The sequence below is a fragment of the Peromyscus maniculatus genome, chromosome 9 (assembly GCF_049852395.1).
Source record: "Peromyscus maniculatus bairdii isolate BWxNUB_F1_BW_parent chromosome 9, HU_Pman_BW_mat_3.1, whole genome shotgun sequence".
Classification (NCBI taxonomy): domain Eukaryota; kingdom Metazoa; phylum Chordata; class Mammalia; order Rodentia; family Cricetidae; genus Peromyscus; species Peromyscus maniculatus.
Window position 1 is genome coordinate 5376547 of NC_134860.1, and position 23040 is coordinate 5399586.

Sequence of the window (23040 nt, forward strand, 5' to 3'; positions counted from 1 at the left end):
CCCAAGTAAGGGGTTTAATGCTGTTTCCTAACACAAGAAAATCCATCTTCTATTCTCGGTGATAAATGCTCACGAGATTTTACTGTGTGACTCCCACTTAAAAGGCACATGTAAGGAACAGTGTTCAGGGAGACAGATACTTGAGCCAGAAATCCCCTGTGGTGGATCCTGAACATTAGATTACACAAGTTTACCTCAGAAATATTGATAAGAAGGGAAAATGAGTAGTCTCAACTGCAGGGAAGAGAGCTGAAAGGGACCTCCAGCAACTGAGACTATTAATAGGCAAAGCTAACTGGGCACTTCACCCCACAACATTGCAGTATGTAGCAGATACATTAAAATCCAATATTCTCAGATTTCTATTAGAAAAAGCACTGTGGAGCCAGCCACCCGGGAAGCTTTTAAAAGGACCCAAGTGTACCACAAATTAAATCAGACTGAGTCAGATGAAACCATATGGCAGGATGTTAGCCACCCACCCCCAGGAGACTACACTGACCAGTGAAGTGGAGAACCTCTCTTCTTGGGGCGGTGTCGCATGTGGCTGCCTGCCTCTGTCTCTCGTCAGTGTTTACCTTTGTAACACCAAAAGTGGAATTCTAATCCAGACCATGGGATTTGAACTTCATTTACCAGGGTTTCCCACCTTCCCTGAGAATGAGAGCAGACGCCCACGCATTCCATGGTCTTCCTTAACAGAGCAAGGGGACTTCCCAGAGCAGAAGACAGACAACAGCTTTCTCATCAGAAGTCACAAAGTCTCTTAGTTTTTATTACCCTCAAGGTAGTAAAACAAGTACAAAATAACCTTGTAATTAGGATACTGGATCCATCAATAAAAAAGGAGAAACCACTGTTGTATGAAGCTATACACACATGGCTAAAATTTACAAGCTGTGACAGAATTAAAAGACAATTTGAAATGGGGGGGTTGCTTTTTTCTTCAGAAAAGCCAAATCAATAAAACAGGACAAATAAAATACAGTGCTCTAAATATGCATAACCATAAACACTAAGCGTCTAAACACACTACTATTAGTATAATATCCACTGCTTCTATTTACCAGCCTCTGCCAGCACATGCCCACTCCCTTTCCTAGCTTAAGGACAGTTTCCTCTAAGGAATACTAGGTGAAGCATAAACCTTAAATAATCTCAATTATTGTAGAAGTTACAACCTACAGAGCAATGAACTTCTTGTCAGTCTAGTAGAAGAGTGGCAGCCACTCTTCACATGCACTTCTCAGAATAAACCCCCTTGGCTGGCAGGCCAGGGTTAGGCTACAGAGCCTCCCACAACCACAAATCCCCTATGCTATGTCCCTGCTACCTCACTCCCCGCCCCACCCCCAAAAGTGCAGTTCATGGTAGCTTTCCTCGGAAATGGTTTGAATGGGTGTCCAGAAGACATGCTTTTAAAAAATCCCCCTCTGAGCACCAGAGGTGATGAAAATGAATTGTGTTCTTGGCATTGCTTTTAAGCTTTCACTAGGTCAGAACAATGTGTTCTGAACACTTGAGTTTTTGTTTGTGTGAGTTTTAAAATTATTTTGGTGCCCTGTGATAATAATGGAGAGAACATCTCAGTTTCCCCAAATAGAGAGGGAGAGGGGATAGAGATGTAGGCTGGTGACCCCAGTCTGTCTAAGTGTCCAGTCTTCCTGGTTCAGGTTCTTTCACAGAAACTAGTTATTGCTTCCACACTGCTGCTACAGGGAATGTTCTGCAAAGGCCGTGACCCTGGTCACAGTTGACTGCAGTGGCTCTGCTCTGAGACACACCAGCCCAAGAGCTCTTACCAAAGGGGAACTCTTCAGCCCTCCAGGTCACTGAGACTCGGTTAGTGCAGTTTAGAGTAATGCATACTGTCTGGCTTGTGTTAAATGAGGATTGGCACGATGTTGCTTGAGTTTCATGTATACATGTGATGTGCACGTGGGCCACATCCCTGAGTGGATCAGCCAATCTGCACCATTTTTATGTCAGCAATAATCCCATCTCTTCCTTTGGAGCACTGTAGGGAGAGTTGCTTCATACGGGTTTCCAAGGCCTGGCCCTCAAGGGACGTGCTGCTTTGGCTCCTGCCCCTGCCACCACTGCTGTTGCTGATGACACGATTGTTGTTGGCTTTGTCACTCGTTTTATTCTCAGCCCCTTCTGCTCTGTCTCCTGTAGAGATACAAAGGTTGCCAAATGGGAGCTGACAGTTCCAGGATTTCCATAGGCCCTGGCACCAGCCACCTGAGCCCTCTGCAGTTCCCACTGCCGCCCACCATGCATCTTAAGTTCTCAGCACTGGAGGACACACTGCATTTATCCCTCAGTGTGTATCTTTAGAGACGAGATTTACCATCCTCATCTATAGCTAGGAAGCAAACCTCTAGTGGGAATTTGCCAAGGGGGACTGTTCTAAGGAGAGACACGGGACATAAATTCTATGTGATTGGAGCTGGCCAGGCAGAGTGCCAGGGACCCCAGAAGAGCCCTAGCAAAGGTATGGACAATCCACAAGTTGGGCTGCAACTTACCTCGTTCCACCTCACATTCGGGGGATGAGGCCCCACTGCATTCACTTCGAGGGCCCAGTATTGGAAACATCATTCCAAATTCAGACAGGGACACGGGGCTGGGCAGATCCAAGCTGCCAGGCCTTGCCACTGCAGGGAACTGGTCAGGCATTTCAGATGGACTTGTTGGTCCTGAACTAAAGCTGGACACAGACTGGGTTTCTGAGTCATCTTCAGACACTAAGTTGCTGCAGTTGTCGTCTTCAAAGGCTTCTGAAGCCACTATGATGAGAGAGAACATCAGTCAATGGAGTCTGCTAACTAGTAGCCCAATTCCTTAAAGGCTTGCAAACACGCTCTCTGCTGGCAGACAGTCTCACAGCATGGAGTCTGTAGGATCTACAGCCTTCCTGAGCCTTCTGACCAGCCTCCAGAGCATCTTGAAAAGCAGCAGCAGCTAGATCTCAGTGTTCTAGAAATAACTTAATTCCTGCTCTATAATCCTATGCCAGCAGGTGCTACCTAGAAAGGGTAGCTAGGGATGGCTAGGGTGGAGTGCATGTCTAGTATATACAAAGGCCTGATTTCTATCCCAGCACTGAAGAAAAGGGAAAGAAGAGAGAAAAAGAAATGGGAAGATAAATGTAGACACTAGCCCTCTGTAATCTGTCCTACACAGAGGCAATCGTACAATGAAGACTGAAGTCTTCCTTCTGGCATAAGCAGCAATTGCCGCTGGAAAGGGCAGCCCTGCATGGAATGTCTGTTAGTAACTTCAGATCTCCCTCAAAGCCTGCCTAGACCACTGTTCGCAGCAAAGAACAACACTCATTTATAATGCTCTGGCTGTGCCTGAGTTTGGGGACCAGAATAACCAAGGCTCAGAGACACGCCATTCTTGTTTTCAGAGCCTCAGCCTGCATTCTCACTCTTAAGGTCTTTCCTAGTTCCCTTTATGCCTATGGCATCTTTAACAATGGCCTTCTAGCATTCCAGAGAAGTACTGTATTACTTGAGACAGACTGAATTCAGATCCTAACTCCACTGTGTGGCCTTGTCAAGCTACTTGATTGCTCTGTGTACGGGATTAATGAAGTGATATATAAAATAACTCATTCAGAGTCATTGATTCCATTATAGTTTCATTTTCCGTCAACCTGGCAATTCAGAATTTGTTGGTGGTCTTCTAGAGTTGTTGAGCATGGGGCTAGTGATGGCTTAGTGGTTAAGAGCACCTGCTGCTCTTCCAGGGACCCAGGTTTGATTCCCAGCACCCACACGGAAGCTCACAACTGTCTAACTCCAGAGTATCTGATGACCTCTTCTAATACCAGGCAAGCATGTGGTATACATAGATAAATGTAGGAAAAAAACACTCATACATTATTTTTAAAAATACTACTAATAAGGAAAAGAAAAGAATTGCTGAGGAAGGGGCCTAAACAACAATGGATTATTCCACAGAAAAAGAAAAGCCGTGAAGTGTCTGTTCGGTGTCCCAGTGTAGTTTTCTCCACTAGCAGAAACTAGGTCAATGCTTATCCTAGCTGCACAGGATATCCCATGTGCTCAGACCCCAGGGAGAGCGCCAGCTGCCACCTCTAACATCCTTCCTCACCTTCACAGCAGAGAAGACGCCATCCCCATCACATAGCTGAAGCTAGCCTTGCTAGCCCACACCATGCAGTGGTAAACTGGGGTCTGAGTCACCAACTCTGTGTCCTAAGTCCCTATTAAATCTGTCCTCAGAACTTCTTAAAAGTCTTGAATGTTCTAATGTGAGAGGAGTGGAGGTGGAACATTTCCCAGACTTACTTGACCACGGAATGCTAACATTCAGTAGTAAACCAAGGAACAGAGTGTCCTACAAAACATGAGAACCCACCAAAGGGCCTGCAGGCCTGCCCAATCCTCCAGTTCCCCAGTGGCCGGCAAAGGATAGGGACACGATGGCCCTGAAAGCAGATCACAGATGCTGTCTGATTCCTCTGGCCAGACTCACCAGAAATGGCATCAGGCTCCGGTTTGCTCCCAGGCAGGTTCTCCACTGATGTGATGCTGCCCTCTGCCCCCACACCACAGCCCCGAGGCCCCATGGCATTGGAACGCCGACGCTCGTGTATCTCATCGGAGATCCTCTCCAGGCTCTTCAGGGCTGCCTTATACTCGCCTTTTGCCAGGGCCAGCTTGGCCTGAAGGTCATCCACTGTCTTCTTCAGTTGCTGAATGGGAAAATGGAGGACTTGATTAGCCAGAGTGGCTCTGCATATCCCTATTGAGAGAGGGGCTACACATGATTACAACACAACTTCCTAAAACACCCAAGAGATGATGGACCTCAGGGGTATTCAATTACTTTCATCATGGCTATCCATTCCCTGTAAAGAAAATCACTATCATCTCAACATCAGTCCATATGACATGAGAATATGCAGAGATGGTTATTAATAAGATGTAGCCCCAGGGAAGGAACAGTGGGCAGGTAAGTCCTGTAGCCTCACTTTGTCCCAGACAGAAGTTCTTGGTCCCGTATCTGAATCACCTATAGGGCTACTTACAATGCAGACTGCTGACCCAACCCCCAAAGGTTCTGACGTAGGGTGGAGAGCCTGGGAACTCTGCTACCAAAACGTTTCCAGGACTGCTAGTCTTAGGAGCTCACACTGACACCTAGTAAGTTAGCACAATTCAGTGAGCAAGTGAGTGAATGGTAAATAGCTCCAGACAACGTGCAAGCACCCAACACCATTTGAGAACTAAGGTCTAGGAATACGTTCCCCCATTTCCCCGTCACAGCACATGGGTCATTTGAAGGCCAGCTACCACACTAAAGTTGGGTTTTGAGTGTGGGTAGGGGTAGAGAACAAAACAGTGACAGGGGGAGGAGGGGCAAAAAAACAAAAACAGTGACAAATCCAAGGTCACACATACCTCAAGCTGCACGTAGTACTTGGCCTTGAGCTCAAAATAAGGCCTGCAGAAGACAGGAAGAAGCTGTTAAGGATGTGATCTCACGGGGAACTCCTATAGATCAATCCACTGCAGTCAGTCAGGCCATTCAGGATTTAGGCCAGACACCAGCAGGGCTACTGACTTACCCAAGGTCTCAGTAGATACATAAGCTCAGTAGCCTCCTCACTCCCATCTCAAGATTTCAGAAACCTTACATCCTGCTTCATTTTACTCTAGGGAGACTGTTGGGGTCCACTGACCGATAGAGAAAACGGGACTGAGGAACAGGCTGCTAAAAAACACTTCCTCTGCTGAGACCAACTACAGAAGCAAGCAATACCACCTCCTGTCAGCTGGGCATAGCAGGACCGACACTTCAACCTCAAGTCAGTCCTCTTGTACAGCGACAAAGGCTAGGTATTGGTGAACCAACCAGGTTACATAGGCAAGGAGAGAGACAAGCCCCCTGGACTCGGGGTCAGACAGCAGAGCTGGCACTTGGTAGCAGCCTTAGTGATGAGCTGTTTCTCCTCCATCAAATCCCTATGTCCTGCATCTGTAACTGCTGGTGACGACACGCTGCGAGACCCCTTGGTGCCTAAGGAAAATCTGAAATGTGGGCATAAGCTCCTTTTAGTGGCCAGACGGAATGGATGTCAGCCCAGCCAAGGTGTAGAGAAGCGTGGTAGGGGTAGGAGATGTCCAGGTGAACATGAATGTCAAAGATGGAGCACAAGGAAAGGAAGTGTGACCAAAGCAACAGGGAACGACAGAGTGACCCACGGGAGCCCCTGAAGCCTTTCCACGGAACTGGGGTCCAGTCTCACAGGCAGACAGGAGTTGTCCAAAAGTGTCTGTAGAGGTTGGCAGAGTGTGACCACAGGGAGTCTGTTTCCTTACCAGGTCAGTGAGGAGTGACAGGTCAAGTGTGAGAGAAGTATACAGAGGGCACTAGGGACCGGAAACTCCGTGTATTCACACCAAACAAAGCAAGCAGCATGGGAAGCTTCTCCCTTGGCCATGGGGGAGGGGAGAGGTTTCCAGGAACCCTCACCACCTCTCCCGGCTGTGACCCCAGAAGGTCATATATATCTGCTAAGTCACCCCTACTGTGCTGACAGGCACGCTAAGAGACAGGTCTTGTCTAGTCCATACCATCAGCTACAAAGCCAAGCAAAAAGCCGAGTCCCCAAAGCGTAGCCTATGGGCCAGATAATAGTTTGCTTTGGAAATTCCTTTTCCCGTGTCACCCATGTAAGTCATATCTGGAGCAATTCTCCTGCCCCCTGCTGGCATCCCTGCCCATGGCAGTGGCAGCAGGGGGTGGTATGGGGGTGTCACATAGGGCTCCGGGGGCACAGGGCACTAGGCAGGAAGTTCTAGGGCCTACCTATATAAAGTGCTTGCTCCGGTAATCCCTCAGTGAAAGCAGAGAAAAAGTGGAGCAGACACAGAAGAGTGCCACTCCCACCCGGGGACGGACGTGCCCAGACTTACTTGGACTTGTTGATGGCTCGCTTGAGTTTCTTCTCCAGCTGCCGCATGCGGCCCATGGCAGCATTGTACCTGGCTGCCGTCTCCTTGTGTACCAGTTCACTCCTCGTCTTGGTCTGCTCGGCCTCCATGACCTTCCAAACAACAGCAGAGACCCTCATGTCATTTAAAAAACAAAAAGTTCCTTGAGAAAATCTACAGGAGATTAAAATTAAATGTCAACAAACAGGATCTGCTTTCTTCCTGATATAGTTTGAAAAAGCCTGTCAGATCACATACCCAAGTTGGCTATGACAGTGACTGAGAAATACTCAGCTTCCACCCATATCTACTTCCTTCTGCGTGGGCCTGCAGAACCGGGAGAACCCCGGGGCCAGCCTGATGGACAGGCAAATGGCCGAACTGCACCAGTGGGGGCTTCAGAGCTACCTAACTAGAAGAACATTGAAACAAAAAGCACCAAGACTAGGCATGGCAGCAGAAAAGTCAGCAGGGCAGCCTTTCCCCCACACTCCTGAAGTGGTGGCCCAGAGGAGCCCGGAATGCTTCCCAGCAGTTCAAGTTCAAGTTGTTCATATTAGAGTCTGAGGTTCGCCAAAAGCCACCATCAAGAGAAAGGCAAAGTTCTGGTGGAAACATGGCGCCACACCTGTTGATAAACCAACAGCAAGAGTCCTGAGTGCCCCGAACCAGGACCAGAGCAAGGCTGGCTTGAACTGAGAACCGCAAGGACAACTGCGTTCCCTGTCTTCTAGGTACAGCCACACTATACTGTACAACTAGAGAAATGGCAACAAGGTTAGGCAAGGTCACGGGGTCAGTCCCTGTTAACCCGAGTCGGGTGAGGGAGTGGAGCGTGGTCCTTGGCTTTTCTCCTAGACCCCAGCAGGGTCTCTGGTGTCTGTAACTTGAGGGGAAAGAAGCACACAGAAAGGTTACTGGAATTCTCTGACATCCAGTCAGCCCTGGTTCAGTAGAGAGCCCAGGATGGACAAGATCAAGGAAAGAAACTGAGGACTGGCTGGCATCCTGAGTGCCCAGGAGAAGTCCCTGGTGAAGGTGCAGCCTCAGTTGCAGTGGAGACCCCAGGATATTGGAGATGCTGGGACTATGGAGCAACCACCAAGGAAGAATCAGGTGTTGAGTGGAGGCAGCCTGAGTCTGAAACAAGCTGTGCACATGCTGTGGGTGGCAAAGCTGGAGATCCGGATCATGAGTGAGTTCCAGACACTGGACACTGAGCTACAGAATTTGATTTATACTGCTGGATGTTGAGTGTTTCTTTGACTTGTTTTTATATTCCCTTTTGAAGAAAGTATTTAACTTTTTGTTTGTTGTTATTGTTTTTAATTTTACAGGGATCCACAGTTAAGAGACTTTGGCTACGTTAAAAGAAAAAATTAGACTTTTATGTGCTGAATTTTTGACAATGAGATTTTTAAAATGGCTTTTTAGATGTGTTTATTTGTATTTTATGTATGTATGTGTTTTGCATGCATGTATGTCTGTGCACTACATGAGTGCCTGTTGCCTGTGGAAGCCAGAGGAAGGGGTCAGATCCCCTGGAACTGGAGTTACAGATGGTTGTGAGCCTCCATGTGAGTGCTGGGAATTGAACCCGGGTCCTCTAGAAGAGCAGCCAATTCTCTAACTACTGAGCGTCTCTCCAGCCCACCAAGGAACTTTGAAATGTTTGGCTGCATTTTATTGTTTTTCTTTCCTTTTTGTTTTTGAGACAAGGTCTTACTGTGTAGCTCTGGCTGGCCTGGAACTCGGTTTGTAGGTCCAGCTGGTCTTGGACTCTCAGGGATCCACCTGTCTGAGCCTCCTGACTGCTGGGATTAAAGGTATGCACATGCCTGGCTCTGGCCTGTATTTTACACTGTTATATTAGTAAGAGGTCCTGGGAACATGGTTAATAGTGATGTGTCCATGTGTCAAGCTGACAAAGGACAGTGGGGCTGGTTAATTTTTGCCAGCTTGACTTAGGATGGAGTCATGGGAAGGAGTGACGCCCTCGGATTGCCCTGTAAGACTGAGCTGTGGGTTTTTTTTTTTTTGATTAATGACTAAATTCAATTACTTGAATCCAAATATTCAGAACTAGTATAACAGTAATTTCCTCCTTTATCAGGTCAAACCACTACCATGATAATATTTTTTGCTTGCATAATAATTATGCTTTTACCTTATTATAATGTGTGTGTTTTATAAATGTATAATGATTTTTTAGAACGATGACATGGCTTGTTTATGGGAGTATTTAAAAATAAAATATTATCATCATAGTACAGGCAGAAAGATCCAAAGGTGATTGAAAAAGTTCCTTTCTAAAGAGAAAGGGGAAATTAGGGCAAAGTCAGTCCGGGTGGAAAGCCGACCCTTCAGTGGGAGAACTGCCTACGGTCTGCCGTCTTCTTGCTGGTGTGTTTAAAGATCTTGGACTTCTCCACTTTCTTTGTTTTCTGGTAGCCGAATCCACCACCACCTCCTCTCTTTTTAAGCTTGCCATCATGGCTGCTCACGTTCAGATCCACGAAAGGAGGGACCTTAAAACCAAATGACAGAGTGACCTGAGGCAAATTTAAGTTGTTCACATTAAAGATCTGCTTGAGGGAGTGCGAGTCATACGCTCGAATGCAGGACTTGTATGCTTCCTGTTCAGACTTTTGGAGAAAGTAGTTCTTTTCAATCAGCTTTTCCAGCTGAGACTGAATATCAGAAACTTTAGACCAGGAAAAGTCAAACTGATTCAATGGAACCTTGGATTGCTTCAGGTAACGAAGGAAACCCAACTCTTCAGGGCGTAGGATGAGCAGGGCGTGCCCTCTCCCATTCAGGCCCCTGGCTGTTCTACCCACACGATGAATGTATTCCTTGGGGTCATCGGGAGGGTCATACTGAACAATCCAGTCCACTGCAGGGATGTCCAGCACCCTGGTGGCTACATCTGTGCACAGCAGTATCCCTGAATCTGCATTGCAGAATTGGAAGAACGTGGTTGTTCGCTTATTCTTATTCTGCTTCTGCCTTCCATGGATGGCCAAGACAGGCAGGTCAATGTAGTTCAGTAGCTCATAGTGGTACTTCACAGACATACACGATGAAAAGAAGACCATCGCTTTCTTCTTCCGGTTCTTCTTAAGGAATGTGAAGAGCAGAAGGAACCTCTTCTCAGAGGGACACACAACATATCCCTGCTCAAGCCCATCCACCGTGGCAACCTCTTTATTGTCATCAACACCCACATACAATGGCTCTTTTTTTCAGAGAAATTCTTGCCAAGTCTTCAACTTTTCGAGTTTGTGGGCAGAAAAGAGCATGGGTGGCCTGCGTACTGGCAACAGTTTAATAATTTGCTTTAATTCTTCTTCAAACCCAACATCCAAGATACGATCAGCCTCATCAATAACCAGACACTGGAGGTTCTTGTACATAAACCCTGGAGTATTCTGCATGTGGTCTAGGAGCCGGCCTGGGGTGGCCACGATGATGTTGATGCCATTGACGAGCTTCTGCGCTTCAGCAGACCTGTTACTGCCACCCATGATTAGCCCATACGTGTGAACATGGTGCGTCATCAGTTCCTTCAGAACACCGAAGGTCTGCATGGCCAGTTCTCTGGTAGGAGAGAGAATCAGGACTCCTGTTCCACTCCTGGGCATGAACTTCAGCTTGACAATGAGCTCGATCACAGGGATGAGGAAAGCAAGGGTTTTGCCACTGCCTGATTTCGCAGCTGCCAGAGGATCCCTGCCTTCCAGAAGTGGCCTGATACTTTTATGTTGGATCTCGGTCATGCGCTTGAAGCCCATTTCTTCTATAGTCTTCAGAGTGTTTTCACTGACGAGGTTCCACAGGGAAGCAAATGAAAGCACCTGTCAGTCCGAGGGGCAGGCTGGCTCCTCCCTGCCATCTGGCTCCTCCACACCATCTTCTGCTTCCTCGTGAGCCCCAATGCTTTCTTCGGTTTTTGTTTTTTTGGTGTCAGGCCCAGCATCATTTGCCATTTTCCTCTTTTTCTTCTTCTTTTTCTTTTTTTGGTTCTGAATCAGGAGAAGGCATTGCTGCTGTTTCCCCATTAATTAAAGTGGTAGGCTTTTGGGGTGATCTTTTAACTTTCGAGTTTTCCACCGTCTCTTCAGGCATGCCTCCACTTTGTGCTTGTGCTGAGCCCACATTCACAGAATGTTTCATGGCTTTCTTAACTTTTCCGATTCTGACTTCTTCTTTAGGCACATCTCCATTTTGAGGCAGTGACAGGCTCATGTCTGATGCTTCCTGCAGCGTCAGGTTTCGCTGCCGCAGCTTGACGTTCCGCTTCTCGATCTTCTTGCGCAGGAGTTTCATCTGTAAGTGCGACATGTTGCCCGGCCGCACGAGCAGGCTGCGCGGAGCAGCGGGTACATGTGCACAGTTGGAACACGGAAGTGTGTGTCGCCAATGTATAATAATTTTTAAGGAAAAGGCGAGAAGAGAGTCGGGCTGGAGCAAGGCAACATGTTAGCTAGAGAGCTAAAAGAATCCTTCTCTTTTTTATTTCTAACACAAATATTTCACAATGGAACAAATAAGTATCTCATGCTTGACACATGGGGAAACAGCAGTAGCTCCTCAGTCTAGTCTTGAATCTTAAGCTTTAAATGAATTACTATTGTTGTTGTTGTTGTTTTGATTTTTTGAGACAGGGTTTCTCTGTGTAACACCTCTGGCTATGCTGGAACTCACTTTGTAAACCAGGCTGGCCTAGAACTCACAGAGATCCTGCTTGCCTCTGCCTCCTGAGTGCTGGGATTAAAGGCTATGCCGCACCACCACCACCACCACCACCACCACCACAATCACCACCGGGGCTGGGCTCTTAATGAATTATTGGCCTAACTTTTATGAAACCTGAAAACCCCATGCCTCTCAGACAATATATCAGAGGTGATTTGTTTTTTTATGGGGAGCTCTGCCCAGAACTGAATAGATGCACTTGAAGTGGACTCAACTGAAAAGATGCTGTTCCAAGCTGCTGAACAGAAAGTGTCCCAGGCAAAGCAGGGCTCTCCCCAGCTGTACATGGAACCTCATTCCACGTCAGCTCCCAGGCTGCAAACAAGCAAAGGCTTTCTAAACGTCAGCACCCAGAACGCCCCAAGCACTTTGCTACACTGCCAGCCATGCCTTCAGAGGCGGCACACATCAGGATTTCTGCCTCACGCTATCAGGACACATCACTATACTTCGTCTGCATCCCCTCTCCACCTACACAACCTCCAGCCCTGGAAAGAGACCCCCACCACTACAAACACAGCTTCCTGCCCAGTGGCCACCAAGCAAATCACCCTGGTACACTGCCTAGGAAACCAAGGAGGCTCCTCCATCAGCAGCCTAGAATCAGGCATAAGCTGTGTGCAGTGATAGGAGAGGGAAATTAGACATGAGGGGAGGCAAAGTTGGAGCCCAGGGACAAAAACCTCCTCCCTGGAAAGGTGGATCAGCATGGGTCAAGAGAGATGGAGCCACAGAGGAAAGCCTTTTCCGGGGCCACCCCTGGCTCCCGGAAGCTCCTGTTGGTCGGGTATTTCGTCCAGACTCAGGTTCCCTATCCCCATCTCCAAGGTGCTCTTCTGTTTTGCTGCCACCACACTGACACACTGACACACCGACACACTGACACACCATTTACACCAATAAGCACCTCCTGTGGCAAAGGACAAGAGGCCAAACCTGGAGTTGATAGCCTAGCGGGGTATTGCAGCTCCTGCTACAATAGGTATCATTCAAAACAGTGTGGGATCCAGGCAGCTGGGTAGCTCTGGCTGCTCAGAGGCGCTGTGGTCGCAGAGGTAGCATGTGGAGAGGGGTCCTGAGTTCGTGGCATTTGGGTAGTTCGTGGGAGTAAGCATTTCACTGGTTTTTGTTTCATTATTTGAGATGCCGTATTCCCTACCATCTGACACACGGTCCGTGGATCCCTTGCACCACCATGCCCAGCTTGGAGCAAACACTTCTAACAGGCTACGGCTCTCCTCTGCATCTTGCCACAGGTCCTGTGTCCCATTTGCCACAGCCATGGCATGACCACACAGGACACACAAAGATGGGCAATGGTGCTCTGCTTTCCACATCCTTATCGGAGCCAGAAGGCAACAGGTGAACGTAGCTCAAAGAGACAACTGTCTAAGATGGAAGAGGTCTTCTTCTTCATTCCGGTGGTTTAGACTATTTCCCAACTTGGGCCTTGTCCTGGGGCCCATCCACAGCCTCTCTCTAACCCGAAACCTCCAGGCGGAAAGGGGCTTCCCCATCTCACAGCCTCACCAAACAACTCCAGACTGCACCTCTACGCCACGCAGGGGACATAAGGTACCCTCATCCCCCTTCAGGCAGTTTCCCTGGCAGCGACTCTTCTTCCATCCTGGAAGCCTGGAGGAGGGGCTGACCATGCCCTGTCCTTTCCTCCCCAGGAACCCCCGCTGCCAGCTCATCAGCAAGGACTGCCTTCCTCTGTCCACGCCACATTTCCCTCTTCCTCCACCTGGTCCCTTGTAGCAGACACGAGGAAAGCCAATTCCTCCCTCTCCGGCTGCCAGCGCTGCTGTCTGGAGAACGGAAGGCCATTGCCTTCCCCAAAAGGCTGCTTCAAGATCAAAGACGCCAAGGTCTGGAGACGCCTCTGCCACCCAGCCTCCCTCCGGTGTGAGGAACGGCAGACAAGAGCCCCGTGCCCCGAGGGAGGCGCTCAGCTGCAGACATGGCAGTGTGACTGGAACCCTGTGCTGTTTCTCAGCACCAAGTCCAGAACTGTCCCCATGGCCTGTCTGTGGTGTTACACGTGACCACTAGAGAATACTGGGGTTCCTCACGTCTAGGGTGTCACAGCTTCAGTATGGCCATCTAATGTTGCCATTAGACTGAGGACTGAGAGGAGACAGATGGCCTCAAGTGAGGACCATGTGGAGATATGGAGGAGAGGGTTATAAGACGCTCCATTCCCCTAATGAAACAGGCTTCCTGGCATCTCCAGAAGGCAGCCAGGCATGCTGCCCTGCATGGCCTTGTGCTGAGGCATCCCAGCATGCTAGCCCCCAGGAGGCCTGGGAAACGGTCCCCAGGAGTCCCATTGGGAGAAATGCGTGATTCAGACAGAGGGTCACAGTCATTCATGCTATTTCAGAGCCAAGCATGAGCATCTGGACTGCAGGAAGGACTGTGTCTGTATTACCCTGCAGGCTGAAGCTCTGAAGAGAGTTTAATGAGGTAAGGGAAAGGTCATGGTCTCAAGAGCATTTTTATGTGGTTTTCCCCCCCTGTTGTCAGGGATGGATCTGGCTTCTTACAGGCTAAGGGCAAGCACTTATTCTGTTACCGAGCTATTTGCTCAGAGGGGAGGATCATTTCTCACCAGTTCAAGGAGAAGCATCCCAAGGCTATGCAACCATGACGGAACCAAAGTAAAGGAAACACTGTCCATGATGAGCCTGTGAGCCAGAACTCCACGTTGACTCACACAGGCTGCTGCCCCCTACGACATGAACCAGATGCCTGGGTCCTTTGTTTTAGTGGCCAGAGAGCCCACGGGCCACTGTGAATCCCTAACTGACCTGAGGAGGTCTGAAGCGACCTTGTAAAGCTCCACAGTCTGTTTGCTGCAGACCCCAGAACGCTCTTTCCAAAGACTAAGCATGTGGTGCCTTGTGGACAGTGTGAGGGTCTTGGGAGGCCTCTCTGTGTGCAGTTACCCACCACTGTTAACCCCATGACTAAAATGTGGACTTTCTTATTTCATAAGAACAGATCCAGTGGTTTCTTTCTCATTTTTTTTAAAGACAGGGTTCCTTACATAGCCCAGGTTAGCCTTGGTCCAGCTGTCTCAGTCTCCTGTCTGGCATTATAGGCATACACCAGCATAACAGGCACATTTGGGATTTCTGAAATGGCCTCTTACAGGCTGCTACAGATCGACAGCTTTGGAGGGCAAGAGAACCAAAAGGAAAGGCGGGCCTGCGGCTTCCTTAGTTGCTTCTTCTCCTCTACCAGGGCTCTGCACAGCTTCCAACCTCCCCTTCAGGTTTCTCTACAGGTTTCTCAGCCTCGCTGGGTCTATAAGCATCATGGCCATTAGGGGGCAGGAAGCTCCAGGCCGCCAGCCACAGGCTCTGTCTCCAGCCCCAGGGAGAGTTGGTGAAAAGTCAAGTCCAATCTGCCTCCTGAAGTCATTTGTACATCAGGCTTTTCTATTTAAAGATACTCACGGCCATCTTTAGTCATCAGGACCTGAGCAACTGTGGCAGGGGAGATTGACAGGAGCAGCCACTGGCACTGACTCCTGGACCTCTTGTCTAGCCCCACAGACAGCCTTCCTGTCCCTCACTGAAACCAAAGCTACAGTCTGCGTTCAGGGTCCGCAGCTCGTCTGCCTGCCCTACAGAAACCTTTGGCCTTGTGGGGGACAAGCTGGTGCCATGGAGACCAAGAGTCAGAAGAACTAGAGCTGTACCTGGTAGAGGGACGCAGTATCCAGGAATATTCTGTGACCTCAGCAAACTACAGCGTCAAGTGGGGTAGGAATGTCCCCAGTGTGGTGACATCGTGGGCCTTCAGGGAGCAGAGCTATCAGACCAGTGCCCAAGGAGTGGGGATGTAGTGCAGCGTTAGACTGCTTGCCTACAATGTGAAAGGTCCTGGGTTCGATCCCTCGCACAAGAAGAGAATGCTCATTTGCCACTTGAAGAGGAGATGGCCCTCTGAGAACCAGAAACAGTCAGACACCACATATGTCAGCCTTGAATCTGGACTTCCTGGCTTCCAGAACTGTGAGAAATACATCTCTATGTAGGAGCCAGTCAGTTTATGGACTTTTGTTTAGTAGCCTACCTAGACCAAGACAATTATCACTTCCAATTCTGAGCAAGGTGGCCAGAGAGGAAGTCCTGGGAGCAAGTAGAGAGCCAAATAATGCTGACATAAACCACACATGACAAGCACTCCCAGCTACTGCCTGCTACATGCTTACTGCTCCCCAGAACCCAGCTGCACCCGGAAGGCCCTGCCTGAGTGCGTGCGTGCCCACTTGTTTCTGGGCTAGGCACTTCACCCACCATCATACACACCCATGGGCAGGCTGAGACTGTTAATGGGACTTCTACCAGGGACCGACTGGTGGTCCTTCTGGTGCCCTGGGAGCCAACCTTGGAGAACATCCTGGCCCCTCTGGGAAATCTGACTCCACTGCCAAGACATTCAGGGACCATGTGAACCAGACAAGTTTCAGGCAACACAGAGAAAGATGAGCCTCATCTGCCACTGGGGGACTGTCATGCCTGAGTGTGGCTTAAAGCCAGTGCCCTGAAAAGGCTACACAGAGCAGACAGTCCATGATCTTTACAGGAGCATTTCATGCTACCCAGGAACCTGTCTCTACTCCTGTGGGGACCCAAAGAACACACAGCATCCAGGTCCAGGTGCCAGTGCACACAGGTCACTCCTACCCTCTGAGTGGCGTGGTTCAGCATCTCCTGCCAAGCGGAGTCAAACTGTCGTTTGTCATCCTCCAGCAGCCGCTGCTCGGCCAGGGAGATGGTCTCCTTGGCAGCACGGAGCACCTCGGTGGCCCTCTGGAAGTCCTGTGTGGCTTTCTGAGCTTCCAGCTGAGCCTGTTGAGAGAGAAGGTCATGTGAGGCAAAGGCCAGGAGTCCCTGGGGCCCATCACCCCCACCCCGGAGAATGGGACGGGCTAACAGGTGGCTGAATGCTGAGTGGAACCCAGATAGGCCAGCGGACAGTCTTCACAGTCTGGAGCTCAACAGACAAGTAACCGCATAGATCTCGCATCTGTGATGGCGATGGCTAAGGCAGTTGTGGCCATTCTCCAAAGCCCTGGCTCAGGATCGAAGCCCAGGCAGGCGCAGCAGTCCTGGGCACTTCCCCTGTACATCAGAACCGCAAGTGCCCCCAGAGACCATAGTTGTGGGGCTTTGGGCTACAGATGAGGCACAGTAGCTGAAAACATCCTCACCCCTGAGATTCCAAAGCTGGTCAGAAGCAAGGCTTCAGGCAAACGCCCCACAACATGGGTGCCAGCCTAGCGTGGCCACTGCCTCAGTCCGCACTAACTGCAGAGACAGGCCACTTGTGGCAGGGGCCAGGCCCAGGACCTACACACAACGCTACAGCCATCCTCACAGCTACAGCAGCCCCCAGCACATGTGATGCTGGTGTGGTGTGGTGTGGTGTGTGTGTGTGTGTGTGTGTGTGTGTGTGTGTGTGTGTGTGTGTGTGTGTGTGTGTGTGTACATGAGTGTCTATGTGCATATGTGTGTCTGTGTGTGTACGTGTGCACGCAGAGAAGCCCGAGGTTAACCCTAGATCCTTGTTCTCTGTGACAAGGTTTCTCACTGGCCTGAAATTCACCTGTTAAGCTAGGCTGGCTGGCCAGCGAGCTAGATGAACCCATCGCCCCCCAGTGCGGAATCACAGCACGCACCACCAGGCCCCCAGTGTGGAATCACAGCACCACCACCAGGCCCCCAGTGCGGAATCACAGCACGCACCACCACGCCTGGCTTTCTTATGTGGGTTCTGGGGACTGAGACTCAGCCCCTGCTGCTTGCACAATACAGAAGCAAGAGGCCTAGGGGTTCAGATCCCCGAAAGTCACATAAATTCCGGGGAGCTGTGGCACCTGCCACAGCTGGGAAAATGAAGGCAGGGTCCTTGAAGCAAGCTGGTTAGAGACGAGCTATACCTCAGAGCTCTGGGTTTGACTGAGACCCTGCCTCAAAAAATAAGGTGGACAACTGATTGAGGAGGATTCCTGATACCCACCCACACACATGTGGCTATGCAAACACACATGTATGCTTACCACACACATACACGTGACAAGAAAAAACACTTCATTTCAAAGACTGAACAAAAAAAAGTTAATTATCCCATTAGTCATTTTTCTGATCAATGACGAGATAATATTCGAGATATGCTAGATTAAATCAAACATACCGAAACTAATTTTACTTCAGTGATTACCAGAAACTATAAATTTGCATAGGTGACTCTCACACTGCTGTGTGTGGACAATGATGCTCCTCCCTCAAGAGTGGGCCACGTGATGTGTCTGCGTGACTGCATCAGAAACAGGGCTGGGCTGGGCGGTGGTGGTGCACGCCTTTAATCCCAGCACCCGGGAGGCAGAGGCAGGTGGATCTCTGTGAGTTCGAGGCCAGCCTGGTCTATAGAGCGAGATCCAGGAAAGGCGCAAAGCTACACAGAGAAATCCTGTCTTGAAATCCCCCCCCCCCCAAAAAAAAGAAAGACACAGGGCTGGGGAGATGGCTTGCTGTGCCAAGTGTAAGGACCTAAGTTCAGGTCCCCAGATCCCACATAAAGCCAGATCCGGTAGCACACATCTGTAACACCGGCACTCCACAGTGAGATGGGAGATGGAGGAGACAGGAGACTCCCCAGAAGCTCAGAGGCCAGCGGTTAGCCTGGTGAACGCAGGAGTGAAACGAGACCCTGTCTCAAACAAGGTGGAAGGTAGAGCTGACACCGGAGGCCATTCTCTGACCTCCATACTCACACTGTAGCACATGCTCCCCTAACAAAGGAAGCAGCATCACACTACAGCCCCAGCTCTCCTTGGGCTCACCTCCAATTTCCCACCAGAGCAGGGGCAGGCCACGCTCCATATTAACCTCCCACAGCATCACTTCCCTGTCCCCAGGTCAGCAGCATCCCTGGGCCAATTACAGAAACTCTGACGGGACAGTAACAGGACAGCCCCTGGGACTTAGGAGGGGAACAACAGGGCCCCACCCTTCCCCAGAGAAAGTCTCACGTGGCTTAGAGGAAATCTTCACAGAGACTGAAGGTACTTTGCAAAGAAAATTAAGGGGAAAAGGAACAAAGCAGCTGAGAGCACCGAGCACAGCAGCCCCGCCCGGGGGAGAGACAGCTCAGTGACCCATGGTGACCCATGATGGGCACCCCTGGTCTGGCCTGTGCACCCACAGTCCCAGCCCTCCAGACCACAGAGATCCACTCAGGAGGCCGAAACCCACCTGTGGCTGAAGCACACTTATCTGTGCTTCCAGGCTGCGCATGAGGGCAGGAAAAGGGGCCTTGCTTCCCCTAAGAGGAAGGATTCGTAAAGAAGGACGGCCCTGAAGAGAGGCCTGAAGGGCAGGGAAGAGCTGCAGCTCAGAGGATGGAGACCAGGGAAGTACTTGAGGTTAGAGAAAGCCTCTGAAGCTGTATCATGAAACAGGGCTGTAAGAGGGTTGTTGATTTGTTTCAAGACAGGGTTTCTCTATATAACAGCCCCGGCTGTCCTCTGTAGACCAGACTGGCCTCGAACTCATGGAAATCCACCTGTCACTGTCTCACAAATTCTGGGATTAAAGGTGTGTGCCACCACCACTCTGCAAAGAGTACTTTTAAAAAGCTAGCCTGGGCTATACGACAAGATCCTGTCTCAAAAAATTTAATTAATAATAATAATAATAATAATAATAATAATAATAATAATAGAAGCCCTAATGAATGTCCACCTACCAGCCAACTCCATCCACAGAGGTAGCCTTAGCCACATAGGGATAGGGATACCCACCCTCTCTAGAACTAACCAGTCACTGAAAAGTAACTGGATACCAGACATGACTCACCCTCCCCAGGCTGAGCATCCTCCTACCCTTCCTTCCTTCTCCCGGAAGGACAGCCCTGCGGCCTCCATCTTTCCAGACAGGTTCAAGAAGGGTGAATCTGGACAGGTTCAGGAAAGGGTGAATTGCGACCCATCCTGTTCTGGTGGAAGCTCCACCTCAGCCCCTGGCACCCATACACCCAAAGAGTCCGGAAGGCTCTGGTGGAAGATCCACCTCGACTCTCCTTCCCTGTCTCTCCCCTCAAACCCAGCCCTGTCTCAAGCCTGCCAAACACCACTCCTCCCCGAGAGATGCTCAAGACCACTCCCACAGAGCATTTAAAATGCACCCCAGAAAACAGACACAAGGTTTTTCAGTCTTTCTTCCCTGTCCCCTCTCTGGGGGCTGGAAAATCCTCTGGGATCCTTTCCCCCCATTAAACCTGGACTTTTTCTTACTCAGTTTGGTTTGGTCTGATTTGGATTGCTGCATCTGTGGAGAGGCTTATTGGGGTGCAGAAACTTTTCCTACCCCTCCAAACTCCATCTACCCATAGCTTTACAACAGTGAAGCACAGGGATTCATCCCTTGGACCCCGAATGTTTTCTAAAATGGGATCTCTCTGCCCCCTCTTCCATTTATTTATTTACTTAGTTAATTTTTGAGATATCTTCCTTTGAGGCTTTGAGGTTGGGCTCAAACTCAAGGCAATTCTCCTGTCTCACCTTCCTGCAGTCTGGGATTACAAAGATAGTCAAATCACAATTTTTTAAGGTCTCTATGTAGACCAGGTCAGCCTTGAACTTGCCACAATCCTCCTGTCTCTGCCTCCCAACTACACAAGCCTTTGTGTGTTTTGTTTGTTTGTTTGTTTGTGGTGTGTATGTGTGTGTGGTATATGCACACGTGTCTTTTCATTTGCTACAAGTGTTTTGGGTTTTTTGTTTGTTTGTTTTTAGCTGCCCAGAATAGGTGCTGAGAATTGAACCCAGGTCTTCAAGAGTGGTATATATGCTTTTAACCCCTGAGCCATCTCTCCAGACCTGTGTGTGGAAGCCTGGGGTTGACAATAGGTGTCTTCTTCAATGGCTTTCTACCTTATATAGTGAGGCAGGATCTCTCAGTTGAGTCCAGAGCTCATAAATTCAGCTAGTTTAGCTACTTAGCTTCTTCCAGGATTCTGTTCCTCTCCAGGAACTGGGATTACAGGTGGGCTGCCACGTGGGTGCCAGGGATCCCAACTGCAGTCCTCACACTTGAATAGCAAGTACTTTACTCCTTGAGCCAACTTCCCACCCCCGTGTTCATTCATTCATTCATTCATTCATTCATTTAATTTTGAGACAGCGACTCACATGGCCCAGACCAGCCTCAAACTTAAATTTAATGTGTAACTAACTAAGAATGAGCTTGAGGGCTGGAGAGGACTCAGTGGTTAAGTGCACTTACTGCTCTGGTAGACTACGGGAGTTCAGCTGCCAGCACTCACGTCAAGTGGCTTACAGATTTACAGCCACCTGAGACTCCAGCTCCGGGGGACCCAGCACCCTCTCACACACATAAAGAAAAAGGCAAAAATAAAATCTTAGGAAAAGAATGAGCGTGAACTCCTGCAGTGAGCACATGGTGCGAGCCCAGGAAAGACTCCTCACCAGACACTGACTCCGTGGGAACTCTGGGGGACGCCTGCTGTTTAGGTCTCCAGTCTAGGCATTTTCCTGCAGCAATGCCAAGAAGTCAGGCACTGCAGAAGGAAGACCCAGAATGTGGAAAGAGCCCTGGAAACAGATGTGGGGACTTCTGAGGTGCACACTAGAGACCACCTTTCATAAAACACTCCTTTGTGCTCTCTGGTTTGCGGCAGTCTCATGGAGTCCAGGATGACCTCCAGCTACCACATAACGAGGCTGGTGTGAACGCCTGATCCTTCTACCCCCTGGGATTAAAGGCATAAGCCACCACGTCAAGGGCTACTCATACACACTTCCTGAACTATATACACAGGACAAATACGGAGGCACATGGAGGGAGGGAATATTCCGGGGCTCACTGGCCAGCAAGAAACAGAAGCACGTGATTCGGCATCTATTAAATGCCCTCTGGAGACTCTGCTCCAGAATAGAGGCCAGCCTCTAAAGCGGGCCCAGGTAAGTTAGGAAAATGGGCACATTCATAAGGAACTCTATGAAGCCAGCCATGAACTGAGAGAGGAGAGAGTGTGAAGGAAGAGGTTGTTATTAAAGTCTCCTGGCAGAGACTTCTCAGGTGTTGGACCTGAGGACATGCTATTAGAATCACCCAAGAGCAACTACCTGTATTTGAAATTTAACTTGATAGAGTATTCCAGTAAAATCACAAGACACAGAACCCTGAACAGCAGAAGCCAATTTAGCAATCCCAGAGAAAGCTGATTATCTAGTTTGTTCGTTCGTTCGTTCATTCATTCATTCTGTGGATGGAACCCAAGAGCTCACACATGCCAGGCAAATGCTCTCCTGCTGAGCTACCCACTCAGCTTCAGAATGTTCACCATCATATGAAAGATGACGACACCTAGAGATCCCGGACACAACTAATAAAATTCAGCCTCTGAAGCACAACAAAGCCCCAGACCCTGTTATTACGCGATCCGACTAAGGGCTTTTGGCTCTGGGCTCCGAGGTCATGCAGTTGTTCACTCAGCAAGAGAAAACCAATGAGTAAACCGGAGAGGTGAGGCCTGTGTCTAAGACTGCCACTGAGGCACATGCCCAGCTCTGTTTGGGCTGTAAGATGCCCACAGGAAAAGACTGAGATACCTCCATGACTCCGGGATGCAAACAGAGTTCGTGGGAACAGCCACGGGGAGAATTTTTAAAGGCTGCTCATGAATGAGCTGGATGGGTGACCTTTGTTACACACCAGCCCTCGTCAGCGGTGTCTGCAAAGCACCTGAAAACATACGGGCATTCTACAAGGTGCCACGGGTGAGGCAGGGGTGAAAAGTAGAAAATCTTGCCAGAAGGCAACAGGCAGGGTGTCCTTTGACTCAAAATCCACTCAGCTCCTAACTGCTCTCTGAAGGGCATGCAGACGTTTGTATTGCTACACCAAAGGTTCGGGTGTAATGAGGTCTACAGACCACCCGGTCTAAACCCCCTCATTTTTCTAAGGGAGGCATCTCGCACATATCACAGTCAGGAACCCAGAGCCCCTGGTCCCTGTATCATGCAGTGGGTGCTGCCAGGGTGTTTCTGACACTGACCTTATGGCTGGGTGGCTGGGTAATCTACCGTCAACAGTATAGGGCAAGACCCCCGACACAGCAGCTCAGCCTGAATCAGCATGTCAGCCCATTTCTGCTTCCTCCTCCTGCTTGAACCTCCATCACCATGACTAGCAATTTACACCAACGCCAGCCACGTGCCCCAGGGCCTCTAGGAACAGCCCATTCCAGATCACACTCTTCCTGT

General features: G+C 49.5%; 1 protein-coding gene and 1 pseudogene across 2 annotated transcripts in view; both read right to left on the minus strand.

Moving 5' to 3' along the window:
* Nucleotides 1-740: 740 nt before the first annotated feature.
* Sh3bp5 (SH3 domain binding protein 5) overlaps nucleotides 741-23040 on the minus strand; it is a 71631-nt gene continuing 49331 nt past the window's right edge. For both annotated transcript variants that reach the window (XM_006981527.3, XM_076544229.1), the window contains 6 exons: nucleotides 16436-16600; nucleotides 6960-7090; nucleotides 5442-5484; nucleotides 4513-4732; nucleotides 2532-2792; nucleotides 741-2172 (listed from right to left, as the gene is read on the minus strand). In XM_006981527.3, coding sequence (XP_006981589.1) covers nucleotides 1961-2172; nucleotides 2532-2792; nucleotides 4513-4732; nucleotides 5442-5484; nucleotides 6960-7090; nucleotides 16436-16600 — 1032 coding nt within the window. In that variant the 3' untranslated portion in view covers nucleotides 741-1960. The remainder of the gene's footprint in view (nucleotides 2173-2531; nucleotides 2793-4512; nucleotides 4733-5441; nucleotides 5485-6959; nucleotides 7091-16435; nucleotides 16601-23040) is intronic.
* On the minus strand, nucleotides 9204-16423 carry LOC143267223 (ATP-dependent RNA helicase DDX18 pseudogene; annotated as a pseudogene).